Genomic DNA, 13736 nt, shown 5'->3' on the forward strand with positions numbered 1-13736 from the left:
TTCCAAGCTTTTTTTTTTCCTCAATAAATGTGGTATGTTGGCATCAGTTTTTAATGAGCTGGGACTTAATATTACGTCTTATGGCATATCAATGCTCCAACTAAAACTCACATTCAAATTGAAAACTGAATGCCTTCACATTGCAAACTGCGCCGGTCACAGATTCGTATGAATTGCTAATGATGCAACATGTAAAAGCATCTACTAAAATGTAAAAGCATCTACTAAATGGAATTCAAAAACAAAACTGTCCTGTATCTAGTAAAATCACAATTCATCATGTGAATCACTGACATTTAAAAAAAGATTAATTGGTAATCTCACTCAGCAGAGCTAGTCTTCTAACTTAATAGCAAATATAGCTAATGTGTTTGTCCATTATAAAAAGTATCCTGACTAGGCATTGATTCCATAATCAAATTCCCCTTGAGAAATCCCTATCATAACTAATAGACACATCTCTAAATCTGTTAAAATCCTTCAGAGTAGATTCCACTAAAAATGGTCCACTGAGTGAACTCCAAAAAATTGTCATTATAAGAATCTAATTAAATCTCCTTTGCAAACCACACATGAACTTCTAGTAAAATACAAGTTAATCCTGTCATCCCAATATTGTGCACTACATGAAATGATGATGGCAATGTTTCAGTGTATGGAGTAATGTTCTATGGTATGAGGAAGAGAATTAATTGACCAGACAGGGAGAATCTGTCTTATGTAGAAACTCGGCAGGGAGCCGTGTTTTATCTGACCATCACCCTTCCCTAATCTCCCTCCTGATCAGTACTGATCAGTACCTCTCACCAGTTCTGTGCTGTACTGACTGTTGATCCCTGCTGAGACTGATCAGACTTCAAGTCCTTTAAATCTTTAATTACAACCGATTTTACTGATATATTCTATGCATGAGGAACTTTTTTTTATGGCAGATAAGCGTGCTCTGTGAAATCAGTGGCTAAGAGTTCTGTTGCCATGTGAATGGTAAACATCTGGAAGGGCCCAAGATTTATGTCCTGTGAAATTCTATCTGACAGAAATAAATATTTAACTGGGGGCTATCCGATCAATAACAGAGGGAAATATTTTACTTTTCATGCGCTGAAGAAGAGATTTGGGCTATTTGATGTTGAATCTTCAATCAACTTATAGACATGAGGAAAAAAAAATAAAACCAGCAGATGTTATCAATAATCAAAGACTAATTATGTGAACAACATGCTTCATTAATTAACATTTATGTGAAGCATCTCATTTTTCTAGGAAACCTTTATTTTCTATAAAGTAAATGAGGGGGTGTTGGCAAACTTTTATGTCAGAGAGGAGGGGGGATTATCTTAGTCAGCTGAGGGGGCAGAAATTAATTTATTTCTGTACGTAATAATGAATTAATTAAAACTTCAATTAATAAAATAATAACATAATTAAACATCCATACTTTTAACTCATTTCAGCCAAAATAATTCCTTAGAACTTAAAGTCTGGAATTTTTACTACCGTGTACTCGCGTATAAGTCTGTCCGCCTATAAGCTGGTTGTATTTTTGGGGGTTATTTTGGAGGAATTTGCCACTGACTCGCTTATAAGTTGGTACAACTTTCTGCCAGAATTGGTTGACAATTTCAAATCAATACTCTGATATTTTAATCTGGTTTTAATCAATATTTTTAAAAAATGATATTGATATCTGATTTTAAATCATTAAAAAAAAGTAACGCACACTTAAGATAAATATAAAATTATTAAAATTTTTACATACTTGTACTTTATGCATAATCTTAGAATACATAAATGATTACAATATATAAAGACTCTGTTCAACGGTAATCGGCAGGAATGTTTATAAAATACTACCTTTCGTCGTCAGAAAAATACCAATATTTCTATGACTCGCCTAAAGTCAGACCCAGAGTTTTGGACCAAAATTTAACTCCCAAAAAACCGACTTATAGGCGAGCATATACGGTACTAAATGGTATTTAATATACAATGAGAATCGGTGTTTGCTTCAAGATTCTCACAGAAGGTTTCTATCTATTGAATTTTGACAGAATCTTTAAATAATTCATCAAATCACTCCACCATTGGACTAGTCAGAAGAAACATTTGGTGGTGTAAAGTGTTCCTTAATTAGCCTGGTTTTCCTCAGATAAATCAATTCTTCAGCCCTCTCTGGGACCCTTGTAGGATGACCATCAGAGTATAATTTGACTTCTCCATTTTGATCAGGTCATATTCTTTAATGTCATTGTTAACTTCAACAAGGGGAGGAGAGGTTCCCTGGAGACGACTTCTAAGAACATAATTGAGGTCACTGTCCTATAGTACAATGTGATTTTGTACTTTATTGAACTTATGGTACTTAATTTACAGTACCTTTCTGAATCAGTAGAGTTTGTGTGTATTTATTCATTTAAATACAGTAACTCTATTTCAGCAACCAAAAAGTGTACTTTTTTATGTTGTTATACGATGTTTGATTCTTGTATTATATCTAAAAATGAACTTTGAAAACTGGTCAAACAATAGACTGCTAACCATAAAGCTGAAATATCCAAGGAGACTCAGATGAAACTATACCTCTACTGGTAGAAAAAAAAACAAAGTGGAGCATGCTTTTACGGTCTTCTCTAACTCCACATCACAAAGTGGAGCATGCCTTTACAGTCTTCTTTAACTCCACCACAAAGTGGAGCATGCCTTTACAGTCTTCTCTAACTCCACACCACAAAGTAGAGCATGCCTTTACAGTCTTCTCTTACTCCACACCACAATATGAAGCATGCCTTTACAGTCTTTTCTTACTCCACACCACAAAGTGGAGCATGCCTTTACAGTCTTCTCTGAATCCACACCACAAAGTAGAGCATGCCTTTACAGTCTTCTCTAACTCCACCACAAAATGGAGCATGTCTTTACAGTCTTCTTTGACTCCATACCACAAAGTGAAGCATGCTTTTACAGTCTTCTCTGACTCCACATCACAAAGTGGAGCATGCCTTTATGGTCTTCTCTAACTCTACCACAAAAAGGAGCATGCCTTTACAGTCTTTTATAACTCCACACCACAAAGTGGAGCATGCCTTTAAAGTCTTCTCTGAATCCACTCCACAAAGTGGAGCATGCCTTTAAAGTCTTCTCTTACTCCACATCACAAAGTGGAGCATGTCTTTACAGTCTTCTTAACTCCACACCATAAAATGGAATATGATTTTACAGTCTTTGCCAATCCAAAACTACAAAATGGAGGGTGCATTTACAGTATGCCTTCATGGTCTATCCTCTCTCTAAACCAAAATGAGAAGCAAGCAATCATATTCATCCCCTATATCCTTTCTCCAAATCAAAATGTAAAGCATCCATTAATGGTCCACCATCTCTTCAAATCAAAATGTATATACATCCATGATCTACCCTTGCACTATATCACAATGTCTTACCCTGTGTTATAGAGGTCATTTAGTTTATATATATAGAATTAAAACATATTTGAACACTGCTGTGAAAGAATCATGCAAGAGTACACTGATCTCAAAAATCAGAGTTCACTCCTGACGTATACAAAAGTGAGAAAATCGTGATAAGTGCTACTGTAGCCTGTTGTTTGCTGTACATATATATTACAGAGATCTGAGTTAGGATCAAGCTATCTGGTAGTTTGAGATGTTTATATATCTGTATCTTGGTAATGAAGCAACTAAACCCCTGATATGTGTTATAACCCATACGGCTACTGACATTGCAAAAAAAAAAAAGGAAAAGAAAATGTTATCATACAAACACAAATCTACATTATACAAATTAAGAATTTTTTTAAAAAGATTAGCAGATTAGCTGTTAAACATTTTTTATTATATTTCCAACGGTGAAACACTGTAATTTATCCCTTGAATAAAAGGATCTTTTTGCAAGTGATATTTTCATAGTGAAAATATCATAAGTGGTATTTTCATTAGTGCAAATATAAAAATCTCTGCAAAACATCCCTTCACAAAAAATGTTATAAAGAGAATACTCCCTTTAGATAGCATTGCTATCATCAGTGTTTGATTTGTACTGACCCTTGACCTTTGAATCATCAAGTGTAAATGAAATGCACTGATCTTTGAATCTGAGTGTGTGAGTGTCATCCTGACTTCTGACATATCATGAGTATGGTGATGTCATCCAAACATTTTATTTATCATAATGAGTTCATGAATACTGTTTTGACCTTTGACCTATCACTATAAGTGAATGTCACATAGACCTTTAACATATCACTATAAGTGAATGTCATACTGACCTTTGACCTATCACTAAATTTATATGTCACCTTTAGCCTATCACTATAAGTGAATGTTATATTGACTTTTGACTTATCACTATAAGTAAATTCATACTGACCTTTGACCTATCACTATAAGAAAATTCATTCTGACCTTTGACCTATCAACATAGGTGAATGTCATACAGTCCTTTGACCTATCACTATAAGTGAATGTCACACTGACCTGTGACCTATCACTATAGGTAAATTCATACTGACCTTTGACATATCATCATAAGCGTGTGTATGTTGTCCTGATTGTGTTTAATGTATGAGGTAAGTACGGCTGCTTCCTTCTGTAGTTTCTGCCGTCGATCCTGGATAGTTGACTCTGTGTGGGGATCTATGATAAGATGGTTCACTGTCAGGTTCTACAACAGAGAAAATCTGAGTTTACAATACACAGTGGATAGCTGACTCTGCATGTATCAGAATCAGGAATATATGCACTACCCTGAAGTGAAAAAAGATGAACATTTATATTTATCTTAATGAGGACTCCTTAATTTTAAATGAAAATAAATGGATATGAAAGGTCTAAAGAAAAGATTAACAGAAACAATTCACCAATAAAAATTATAGCAATGTAACGGGAGAGGAGAAAAATGCAGTGGACCTGACCGGGATTTAAACCCGGGCCTCCTGAATCTCCAGTCAGGTGCTCTACCAACTGAGCTCTCTCACCAGTGATCGAACCCGTCTGACCGCCACATTCCTCCCTCCTTAAAGGTCCTCGGCCCCTGAAGACACCAACCCAGGCTCTTTCCTGGCAGGTCTTTCACCTGTCACTTCCAGGGCATGGCACAGCACCAAATGTAACGGGAGAGGAGAAAAATGCAGCGGACCAGACTGGGATTCGAACCCGGGCCTGGTCCGCTACATTTTTCTCCTCTCCCGTTACATTTGGTGCTGTGACCAGGATGTGACAGGTGAAAGACCTGCCAGGAAAGAGCCTGGGTTTGTGTCTTCGGCGGCCAAAGACATTTAAGGAGGGAGGAATGTGGCGGTCAGACGGTTTCGATAGCAGGTGGCCAGATAGCTCAGTTGGTAGAGCACCTGACTGGAGATTCAGGGGGTCCAGATTCGAATCCTGGTCTGGTCCGCTGCATTTTTCTCCTCTCCCATTACAGCAATAATTCCTGGACATATAGAGTTCAAGTTAACAAGTAAGTAAATTTTTTTTAATGGTGCTGTCTTCAGAAACTAGGATTTTAACAGGTTCTCAGTGTAAAAATAGTCCATTTAATTTCTTGCTCAAGTAGTAATGGATTCGTTATCTTCTAAAAACATGCAGTTTCTCCAACAAAACACCCAAATAAAAGTATTAGCATTCTTTTTTAAGATTTGGAGAAATCTGTGCGGGTTTTTTGGTGCAGTGTAATTTTCTAGCCCTAATTTTACTCCCCAGTGCAGCAATATAATTAATTTACTGAAGTGGTGAATAGTGATCACTGTTGATAGAAGATAAAGTTGTGGTTTCTGATTCATTTACAATCAGCTGATAATGTAAAGTTTTACCCACCCAACTTAGATTGCATGCCCCACATTGACTTTCAAATTTTGCAGAAAAATTGTAAAATAAATTGTATATAATACAGTTGAACATTGGTATCTCAAACACTGATATCTCGAATACCGTGGATATGCCGAAGTGAATTGGAAGTCTCAACCACTTTTTCTTTAAGTATTTAACCCTTGATATCTCAAACTCTAGGATATCTTGAAGTTTTCTCTTGGTCCCATTGAGTTTGAGATAATAAAGTTTGACTGTACTTATCTTCACATGCTTAAAAAAGTGACTGAATTCAATTTTTTTCATTAAGAATGATCTCAAATATATAATGTACAACTTAATTACATCATGTGAAATATTTGATATGTAATTCTCTCTCTATTGAGATTTTTTCTTACATATCATATTCATTTTAGAAAATTCCTCTTAAATAACAAAATAATTGATAAAATGCCACCAGTTTATTCTCTGCAACATGCAATGAATTAAGACAACCTTTTACAAAATGAAAAATATCAGATATGCAGGTTTTGATGTAAGAATTTGCACATTTCAATAAGGTGTTTTTTGTTCAATATTACATCACCAACTTCCATTATCTCTATTACACAAGGTAAGTAAAAACTGTCTGGTAAATAAATAGTAAACATCAAACATGACATTAATCCTCTGGTATCTAACAAGCATTATTACTTAGTTGATTAAATTTATAAATCAGGCATAGAGTGCACAACACAACATCAGAGGGAGGAACAATGAAAGGTGCATACAACGGAACACATGAACTTAGTGTAGAAGATAAGAAAATAATGAGGAAACGATTGTTTTCTGTCTGATTTTTATCCCCTGAAGTGAAGTACACAAGTAATCGTAAGACAAGGCACTCTTTGACTTTGTATATTAAGAGAGGTCAGCTTTTGTGTTCCTCGGTGCTGATGTCAGAACTTAAAAATAATAATCTCTGACAGAAAACTGACGGCAGAGTCTGCATCAAGTGTCAGAGAGTAAGTATACGGGGATCAGAACATTAGACACTGGACACAGCATCAGATGCTTCTAATCAAGTGGTCCTCTACTTAGCTACAGGAAGTCTCATCTCTCTCTCTCTCTGCTCTCTCTCTCTCTCTCTCAGGCTGTTTATAAATATTTGGCCTGTGTTGGTTGCCCTGATTTTATTTGCCAGTGAAGTGGAGATTATACTTAAAGCTGAAGAGATGTGCACTTCACGTCCAGAGTCAGATGGAGATGATGAAAAAACATTACAGAAAGTTAAAAAATCATACAGCTTTGACAGCATATGATGGGAAAAGCCAATATAGTTGCATGCTTCAGTCTTGGATGACCTTGAATTAGGATCATTTACTGCTTGATCGGCTCAATTTAAGAAAACTACAGGGTAGTGAAACTCATCATTAAAAAGAGTTTGAAATTCAAATCTAATGTTTTATTTTCTAAGAAAAAAGGGTATATTTTCTAATGAACCTTTTCATGCCAAAACCAAAGAAACATTTTATTTTACACTTATGGATCACTTTACCCTTAGTCTAGGTCACACCTTATATCTTGAGAACTGTAAGAGGTATGGATTAGATAATTTTGCTAATGTATTACTTGGCACTATAACTTTTGTAGAATACCATGGTTACCAATGCAATGATTGGGAAGGGCTTGTGCCATGCGCCATAGTTGCATTGAAGTGAAAATTGGCACATTAAATCAACCATTGGTTGGCCAAGGTGCGCATATTCAATTTTTAGCGATTTTAGTTAGAAATACATGTATTTTGTATACAACTTTTTCTTTCTTATTTGTTCTACTTTGAAAATTCAGTTTAAATGCTGTCATTTTAATACAACAAATCTCATTGGTTAAAACCATCAAAAACTGCTTCCTGTTACAAGGAGCACTTAATATAGGAAAGCAAAGGTATGTCATTACCTTACTCTTTTCCAATGCAATCGACATTTTGACGTTATTGATCCAAAAATACCGTTAAATTATATTGTATGAGGGTTTCTTTAAATGTGCTGCACTGCATATGTGAAGAATAAGATGTGGTCAATAAAAATATGTTTTTCTTTCATATTTCATATTTGTCATTTTGTTACTTCTTAAAATGGACCTTCAGAATATATAGATGGCCCATTCATTTTTAGAATGGCCCATTAAAAATTTTGGCAGTTGTGCCATAGTCCCATTGACCTTCATAGCCTTCCAAATCACTGCCAATGTGGTGACCTTTCAACTTGACCATTGGCCTACTTTTCAAAATAGTTCCTAATGCTGATAAACAGAATATTTTGGACATTTGAGAGATGAATCTGTGCTATTTAGCATATGCACTGTTTGTCATAAAATATTATGATAAATACCAGTGGTAAAGTCTTCTTGACCTTTGATCTACTTTTCAAAAATACTCTAAATGGTTAATTTATCTTATGGCTTCTGAATTTTGAGAAGCAGGGCTTCTATAACTTGCATATATATCACATGTTCTGAGCTTATGACACTGTACTTTTAAAATGTATGATATACAGTTACCACATAAAGTGAAATTGAAATACAAATGTACTATGAAAATACATCAGGATCAGTTTACTGAAATGGATCATATCAAATAAATATGTAGACTGACAGCTGCTGTAAAGACTGACTGATATCTCTTTCTAATTACATGTAAGGGATTGTTGAATTAAAGAATACATAAATAATTATTTCTAATAATATAAAGGATGACTGCACTTAACGCCTGTTTTTGGGTCTTTTTCGGTTGCTTCTGTTGCTTTTATATCTAAACCTTATCTCACTTTTGTATGTTTATGAAAGATTATACTGCCAATTTGGAACCACATTTAAATCTGAGAATGATTTTAGACTGTGATACAATAAAATGATTCAATTTTTTGTTGTCCTTACTGCTTTCTAAATATAGTGAATTTACACTTACCTGCCCTTGATTGAACATTAGATATGCATATAGATATATATCAAATATAGTGAATTTACACTTACCTGCCCTTGATTGAACATTAGATATGCATGAGAGGTGGAGCTAACATTGTAAGAATGGGTCTAAAATTAGACTTGATAAATAACAATAACATGTTTGGAAAAGCAAATGTAATAACTCTTTCCAATCTCCCTCTCCATTCTGTATGGCACAAATACACTACTGACAAAGATTTCAAAACGAAATTAACAATAGGAGCACGTCAATGTAATTAAAGAAGATTTTATATCAATGCCAGATAACATAATGTGTTCAAACATAGTGTCCTAGTTAGCACAAAACATGCTATCTTACAAGTCATGTGATGGAATTAAGAATTCACAAAGTTACCTGAGGTAAGAAATCACGTGGTGAATTATAATATTCAACATGTCACAATCCTTGGTTACAACACAGAGAGCGAATGTAAGAAGAAGCAGTTTTTTCTCTTTTTAACCACGAGCGCATGTTTGTCTATTAATCTCCCTTTGACACATTATTATTTATGCAAATATACAACTACTGTTAATCGTAGAACAATAGACAAACATGCGCTGACTATGTATAAAGTCAGTAAAAAAGTGGGCGTCCTCATTATCGAACGGAGATTCAAGAAATTGTTATGACCCCTGCCTATGAAAACAGATTTGAACTTCGTAAATACACACTTTTATTAAACGTAATTACATAAAGTTGTAGATTGGATGTTGGCCATTCTTTCAATGAAAAGAAAAATGCTTGTTTTTAAAGTTTATTTTGTCGCAAATTCCGCATGTCCTTAAGTGCAGTCATCCTTTCATTATTTGTTATAGCTTTAACTCTTGAAGAATCATATTTCTCAGTTTGATTGTCACACCTCACAATAAATGATATTCTATCGCAGTCTTAATATCCATGGGCATTTTTACCCCCCCCCCCCCCCCCGCTTGAAAAGCTGGGGGTTTATAGTGATGAGAGTGTCCATCTGTCCATTCATTATGCTTTGGGGTACACACCTATAACTTATCCACCACTCCTCCTATACATTGAATAAAATTTAATGAGACTTTCACAGAATCTTTGTTACATAGTGCCATTGTGACCTCCTATTTTAGTTTTTGATCAGACACATATTTCGGGTTTCCAGTAGAAAAACATGGACACTGCCATTCTTTCTATGATATCATGGTACCCATCTTTTATCTGCAACTCCTCCTAAACCATAGAATAAAATTTAATGATACTTTCACAGAATATTAAATAAAGTCATTTTGTGCACTTCTTATTTTACTGTTTGATTGGACACATATTTGGGGTCTCCCATTGCAAAACATGGACTTTGCCATTATAAACATATGGGAGGCAAGGGGTATCATTTTGTGAGCCCAGCTGGCAGATTTTGGAAATAAATAATCTGTCCTCGAAATTGTAGAAAATAAATAATATGTACTTACCGACAAGAAAATAAATAATAGATTCTTGACTAGTGCTATCCCCCCCCCACCCCCCCCCCCCCCCCCCCACCCCCAAACACACACACACACACTCACACTTTTTGGAGTTTGGGCATTTTTCAATTTTTCTACCTTTTTTTTTTTTTGCTTGTCAAACTTTATTTTTCAGAGAAGAAAAAAAATAAATTTTCTGTCCTTGATCATCTTGAAAATAATAATCTGTCCTAGACTGGCATGAAAATAAATAATCTGACTCAAACACCTGCCCATCCCCCACCCCCTCTCAGAATCAAATGGTGACAGAGTTCTGTGAATTTATCCCTGACTTTACTTAAGGTGTCTTAAGCCTGTGAATTTATCCCCAACATTATTTCAGGTGTCTAAGGCCTGTGAATTTATCCTCGACTTTATTTCAGGTGTCTAAATTCTGTGAATTTCTTTAGGTGTCTGAGTTCTATGAATTTATCCCAGATTTAACTTCTGGTGCCTGGTGATAGATTCCTGTTTACACCAGTATAAGCTCTAGCTGTTTGTATTACATTAGATACATTGATTTAGCAAATAGGGAGAGATGTTTCCGACAAACAGCCTGTTTGTAGAATTCAAGGTCAGCTCTGTTTTCCTTCAGTGATATATGCATGCATGCAATTTACTTTCCTCCACATGTTTCTTGCCACTATTAAGTTCTGCCTCAAAATTCATAATTTGTATATGTATGGAGATCAACAGGTGCTTCACTTTTAAAAAAAAAAAATAAAAATAAAATAAAAATATCATTTTTCTGTATGCTATATTTTTTCTATAATAAAATTTCACCTATCTGCTTGCTATTATAGTATCAGGCATATTTTACTTTCAAGTCAAAAAATCACCATGTTGTGTCCATTATATCCAATACTCAGCTCCTAAGAAAACAGGATCTAGTGAAGAACATGTATGAATGGTACTCAATTTTTACAGGTGTTATTTAACATCTCTTGACCTTATTACATGCTGTATACTGATTCACTCATTTTCCCTGTTCACATGAATGTGCATTAAATATTTAATTTGCAGTAAATTAATGCTAAGTTAAAAAAAAATCAAATTAAACTAGTGCAAATTAAATTGCGTTCACAAGACAGATCTAATGCCCATCAAAAGAACAAGGTTCACTTAGGGCGTTTTTGGCACTGTGAATTTCCGAAAAACTGAAACTGCTTAGTTTTAGTTGACAATGCATTAAATTTCATTTAGACTTTTGGCAATTGCGAATCTACCAAATCTACCAAAAACATAAGATGTTAGTCAATAAATTGGTAATATATATAGGACCATTTTATGCATGAAGTGAACCTAGCTCTTTATTTGTGCGGTAAGGCTATTATGACATCATTTGCAAATCATGTCACCTTTTGCAGAGCATGCAGATTTATATATTTGACATAATGTCATAGTGTCTATACACATTTATGACACTGAACAAAAATGTCTGTGCAAAGTAACACGGATAAATAGATGGACATGATGATTATATTTACATGAGGCCTGTTCAACAGAGCGAACGTTCGTGAGCGCTCGCCAAAATTCCTCATTTTTCCAACAGAAATGTTCGCGAGCGCTCGCGAACGTTCGCTCTGTTGAACAGGCCTCTGTATACCCTCCTAGCTCTTAAAATAAGTCCATATGGACTACACACACAGCATACTCTAAACATAGGAAGGGCTCTAATCAGATTGTTGATATATATATATATATATATATATATATGATTTGAACAAATTTGAATCTACACTACCTGAGTATGCTTCCATTTGAATATGACCAATCATAGCTTTGCGGTTCTTGAGAAGAAGATTTTTAAAGATTTTTCCTATGTATTCCTTTGTAAAACTTTGATCGCCCATTGTGGCCCCACCCTACCCTCGGGGGTCATGATTTGAACAAACTTGAATATACACTATCTGAGGATGCTTCCATATAAATATTACCAAGTATGATTTTGCTGTTCTTGAGAAGAAGATTTTTAAAGGTTTTTCCTATATATTTCTATGTAAAACTTTGATCCTCCATTGTGGCCTCGCCCTACCCCACGGGGTCATGATTTGAACAAACTTGAATCTACACTACCTGAGGATGTTTCCATTTAAATATGACCAATCATGGCTTTGCTGTTCTTGAGAAGATTTTTAAAGATTTTCCCTATGTATTCCTTTGTAAAACTTTGATCACCCATTGTGGCCCCACCCTACCCCTGGGGGTCATGATTTGAACAAACTTGAATCTACACTACCGGAGGATGCTTCCATATAAGTTTCATATTTTCAAGCACAGTGGTTCTTGAGCAGAAGATTTTTAAATGATGCCATTAATTTTTCCCAAATTCATAATTATCTCCCCTTGGATGAAGGCGTGGCCCTTCATTTGAACAAACTTGAATCTGCTTTACCCAAGGATACTTTGTGGCAAGTTTGGTTGAAACTGGCCTAGGGCTTCTTGAGAAGAAGATGAAAATGTGAAAAGTTAACAAGGACGACAACGCCAACAACGACGACGGACAATTTTTGATCAGAAAAGCTCACTTGAGCCTTCGGCTCAGGTGTGCTAAAAATTGTTTGGTTGAACTTTCCCAACCCACTATCTAAAAATGGCCCAACTCAAAACTTTTTTTACCACCAGGAAGAATTTTTTTTTTTTTATTACCGTATATACTCGCCTATAAGTCGGTTTTATGGGAGTTAAACTTTGGTCCAAAACTCTTTATCCGACTTATAGGCGAGTTGTAAAAAGACTGGTATTTTAGTTGGTCAATCTCTCTAATTTAAGCTTAAAAAATACAACCGACTTATAGGCGAGTATATACGGTATGCAGATTTTGAAAATTCAACACTGAAGTTGAAAGGAGTATTCTACTTAAGTATAGTAGTGTGGTCCCTTTTTACACCCTTGGTTTACCGGTTAAATATTAGCATACAGTATTTTGATTGTTTTCATTGTGTAAAACGAAGTATTTCTAATTAAAACGTTGTGTATTTATAATGAATAATTAAACATATCAAAAAGTACAAACCTATTTTTAACACCTATCGCACTAAAAAATGCCGGAACATTTTCCCCCGATCAGACTACGGTTTCTCTATTACATGGAAATGGGCGGAGACATTTAGATTAGATACTATAAAAAGAAGATCTTGGTATGATGTTTTTCTTTCAAAGACGAATTATATGTTCAAGATTCACAATGAACTACAAATACAATTTTCTATATTTACAAAACTTTGGCAATAAAAGCTATATATCAAGATGAACCAAGCAAGTCCTTGCTGATCGATATAAAACTGAGTACGTTTCAACTGAGAACTAGCACGTTTACTGTGGGCATTTACCCGTAACGATACAAATCCACGTGGCTTGCTATGATTCTAAACAGGTCATAAAGAGGTTAATTGCATGTAAATGAAGTCAGCCAAGAGATTCAAAATCTTAATACTTTTAATTAGAAAACACAGAGCA

General features: G+C 35.0%; 1 protein-coding gene across 1 annotated transcript in view; it reads right to left on the bottom strand.

Annotated features, from left to right (window-relative positions):
- The window catches only part of LOC133186797 (uncharacterized), a 130175-nt gene that overhangs the window by 34800 nt on the left and 81639 nt on the right, over positions 1-13736 (bottom strand). Inside the window, exon 9 of the mRNA XM_061322121.1 lies at positions 4529-4680. Coding sequence (XP_061178105.1) covers positions 4529-4680 — 152 coding nt within the window. The remainder of the gene's footprint in view (positions 1-4528; positions 4681-13736) is intronic.

The sequence above is a fragment of the Saccostrea echinata genome, unplaced genomic scaffold (genome assembly GCF_033153115.1).
Source record: "Saccostrea echinata isolate AGI-Se365-2 ecotype Australia unplaced genomic scaffold, CSIRO_AGI_Sech_v1 ptg000014l, whole genome shotgun sequence".
In the NCBI taxonomy this organism is placed as follows: domain Eukaryota; kingdom Metazoa; phylum Mollusca; class Bivalvia; order Ostreida; family Ostreidae; genus Saccostrea; species Saccostrea echinata.